This window comes from Gadus chalcogrammus, chromosome 14 (genome assembly GCF_026213295.1).
Source record: "Gadus chalcogrammus isolate NIFS_2021 chromosome 14, NIFS_Gcha_1.0, whole genome shotgun sequence".
Lineage (NCBI taxonomy): Eukaryota > Metazoa > Chordata > Actinopteri > Gadiformes > Gadidae > Gadus > Gadus chalcogrammus.
The window spans coordinates 17569850-17573790 of NC_079425.1; the positions used below are offsets into that span (position 1 = coordinate 17569850).

Consider the following 3941-nt stretch of genomic DNA (forward strand, 5'->3'; position numbering starts at 1 on the left):
GAAAAACAGAATCCATGTACCTAATACTGGTTCACTACGAAAGCACAGCATAAAATCAAAGACACATGACCATTGTATATGTAGCAATTGTCCTCATTTAATGTTCTCTAACATGTATTCTGATGCCTTTGGGTGTATTAAAATGTAAATGGATCACTGCCATTAGCCTGTGAATCCAATGGTCAGACAACCAGAATCAAGGAAGGCCTGTGAGTATATCTTACAGACTTTGCACACCTTTCATTTTTAACATTGTTTCTCACCCCCTAACCCTGGTTCCTCGAAGTGCAATAATATTTAACAAACGTACTGCAGCATTTGGTTAAAGTCAATCGTTGCGAGTACAAACAAGATAAGCACACACATTTGCCCTTAGTTGCATAATTTGCAAGATATGGCATTTACTTTTTCCGAGTGTTTGTCGACTGGTATTTTCTGTACTACTGTGAACCTTTGAATGGGATCAATGTTGCGGTGAAATGGTAAGCACCACTTATTTTTTGCTGCAGTTGACACACAGAGCACTTTGACTTCCGTGGGTTTAATTTTACCCATAACAGCCATGAACATGTCCCACAGTAGAAACCCACCGTCACAGGAAAACTACAGTCCACAGAAGCATGACTTGACTGAAAATAGGTATCCAAAATAGGTTACAAAAGCTTAAAGCTTAACGCTAAGGCTGCATATGGAGGGTTGGGGGAACCCCATGATTCACCTTGGAAGAGTTATAAACCATACAAAAAAACTCCAATAAAACGTTCTGATTATTGTACACATCCAGCACACCGATCATTAGCCCCGTGGGGGAGGAAAGGGTGGGTGTGGGAATGGGGGGTCATAAAGAGGCCAGTGGCTGTTCACATCCCACACTGATCGGACGTTTAAACCCCAGATGGATTCCCCCCCGTCCGTCCGTCCGTCCGCTATAGCTCTCATAATGCCTGTATATTTCAACAAAAATGCTAGCATGCAGGCACACCGCTACCTGTTCACTTTATGCTAATGCTAAAAACATTCGGGACAGCAATGTTTTCCGTTTTCCTTACCATGACATAGTGGCGCTGCATTTCTGTCTTCTCATTTGCCAGCTTATCGTACTCCACTTTGAGGCTGAGAGAGGGAATAAAAAAGGATTGGAAAGTATAAACATTGGTGAATATTTGTGGGGTTGTAAGAATATTATAGTTTATATCTATGTAATATATAATTTATATATCTTTGTGTAGTTAAGAGAGATAAAGCACATATATAGCACAGATAGGCTCTACAGGTAATACCAGTGTACGCTACACACCTGCTCCAAAAAGGCACAAATTAGTAAAAGTTAATGCCTTCTATTGTTTGTAGAAAGTAAAGAAATGTCTTCATTACCTGTGGTACTGGGCCTGCAGAAACTGGAATTCGTCTTTAATTCTGTCACAGGACTCTGCCACTGTAAACTTAAATCCAGGCTGACCTGGCTGGTGAGGTGCCTGCAAACGCATAAATCATACAACTGCTGTAAATGACCCGGCCACACCCTTTTTGCTCTACCAAACCACAAACACATTTTTGTCCATTCGCCAGAGACCAACGACTCAGCGTTGTTTTATGGTCTCATCTTCCCTTTAGCGCGTAACCTGTTTTTCCCCCTCCGGCTGAATGGTGGTTTGTCTGTGTGCACTGTTAGCTGTCCAAGTGTTCCCAAGAGCCCTGCCTGGCGGTTGCTTTTATAATGGTGGGAAGAACTACTATCACTCAACAGCGTGTGCGATGACAGAGGCGGGTCATTGAACGCTCTTCAAAGCACACTGTCAAGGGGTAGGGGTAGTGGTGATGGGGTGGGAGGCGGCAGGAGAAGATATTTTAATTTGTATTGTGGATTTTAGTGGATTTTGCGGGGGAACAACGTCTGCACATCTAACCAACAATAAATAAAATTGGAGATTAAATTACGCAGGGCGATTGTTGGAAAAAATGCTGATAGTTATTTGACACACACATAAACACAGGTGTGTGTGTGTGTGTGTGTGTGTGTGTGTGTGTGTGTGTGTGTGTGTGTGTGTGTGTGTGTGTGTGTGTGTGTGTGTGTGTGTGTGTGTGTGTGTGTGTGTGCGCGTGCGTGCGTCAACTCGACGATCTAACCATAAATAGTAAGGTGCAGCTCACGAGCTTGCTATGACAAGCTAATTAGGCTACACTTTGAAGGCGGTGCGCGCGGCGCACACAATTGACAAATGGTGACAAAGAGCGCTACTTACCGGATGCCGGCCTTGTGGATACATGTCGAATCCTCCTCACGAGTAAACAGGGTTTTTTTCTCTCCCGCTGTACCGCCGAACGTGCGGTAATCACCGCCACCCCTCCCTTCACACGCAGGATGGCGGCGGACAAAGCACCGTCCTCGGTTGTCAGGGGTACTCGTCGACCCCAATGACTGGATGTCCCCGGGTCTTCGATTGCCTATGTGTTACTGTATCGACACAGAGAATATAACATAACTTACAATTTAAATCAGAATCCACCTTACGATCGCCACGTTAAATGAGCGCCGACATCGTTTGTTTTGTCAACTAAAATCGAGCCGATTCGGCTGTCCTTATTGTGTAGGCTATTAATTTGTTGTACTGCGAATCGGTCGCAACAAATGTGTTATTACAATATATAGGCCTACACTACACTCAAAGTTAAAAGCCGTGATCCCACAAAAATGACAGAACCATCGAACATGTGGAATTAAAAGGCATTTAACAAATAGGAAGTCGTTTACAACCAGAAAACAGATGCAACGGTAGTTGTAGGTCCGGAAGATCATAAATAGCCTACAAGAAGCTGCACTTTCAAAGTGGGCTGCCATAAAGCCACACCAACACCCGTCTTGTTAGCGGCTCTCTTCATGTCGCCTCCTTTTTTTTTTTTTTTTACCTTTGTGTCGAATGATTTCTCTCCTCGCATGTAGTAATGTGTCCACAGAAAATGTTCAATATCCTTCGCGTATAACCTTCCACGGTGACTGATATGGTAAAAACTCAGTCGGATTTGTATGTAATTCGAGTTGCCCCTCACGAGTCCTTTGAAACCCTATGGTGATCCCGAGGCGCAGCACGACCTGGTGGTGGAGAATGTCTCTCCGTCCAATCGGACGGCGGAAACCCCTCGAACGAAAAGAGTTGTTGACCGCATAGAACTTTAAAGAATGCTTGTATCGTCTCCAATGATACCACACCCGAAGCCCAGTTTGTGAAAAAAACAAAACAAGAAAATCGTCTAAAAGAATGGTGATTTGAGATATCTTCGTCGTTCCGACATCTGCCAATTGCTTGCATTCGTTTTCGCCGTCGCTTGCTGTACCACACACAGACTGTGCACTGACATGAGGACTCCGCTGCCGAGAGGGGGCCTTGAACACACCAATTGGGTTCTCCGAAGGAGTTTAGTCTTATTGACCAATCACAGCTAGTGATCCCCACGTGGGGACACTCACTACGCGGCTCTGACTGGTCGGTGGAACATAACCTTATATGTGCGCCATTTTGGATCAGAGCTAACGTTCAACGATCTCATCCCGACAACTTGTTCAAAACAAAAGTAATATTTGTTTAGCTTATTACCAATGTTTTAATCTTATATCAGAATGTAAGGATGTCGCATGGTGTGTGATTTCTATTAAATGTATAAGACCGAATACAAATTTAGCAACAACTGTTTAAAGGACAATAATATGTTATTCAAAATATATGCTTGCATAACTTTTCGAAGAAATGGGCTGAGCTGGTATTTAAAATTCCTGTTTAAGATACATAAATAGTTAGAAAATGGATGCATTGAGTTTGATCATATGAAGGACATTTTTTGTGTCTTATACAGATCAATAACAAGAACACAATTAGAAGAAGGGCAAAAACCATTTAATCTGTCGTTGAATGTCTTTTGAACGAATTGATCAGCCTATTCCTAAC

The 3941-nt window shown here is 43.1% G+C and overlaps 1 protein-coding gene across 11 annotated transcripts in view; it reads right to left on the reverse strand.

Annotated features, from left to right (window-relative positions):
* LOC130403202 (transducin-like enhancer protein 3-B) overlaps positions 1-3369 on the reverse strand; it is a 27756-nt gene extending 24387 nt beyond the window's left edge. For all 11 annotated transcript variants that reach the window (XM_056607426.1, XM_056607425.1, XM_056607432.1 and 8 more), the window contains exons 1-4: positions 2908-3369; positions 2244-2455; positions 1375-1475; positions 1050-1113 (exon numbers count right to left, since the gene is read on the reverse strand). In XM_056607426.1, coding sequence (XP_056463401.1) covers positions 1050-1113; positions 1375-1475; positions 2244-2267 — 189 coding nt within the window. In that variant the 5' untranslated portion in view covers positions 2268-2455; positions 2908-3369. The remainder of the gene's footprint in view (positions 1-1049; positions 1114-1374; positions 1476-2243; positions 2456-2907) is intronic.
* Between the last annotated feature and the right edge of the window lie 572 nt (positions 3370-3941).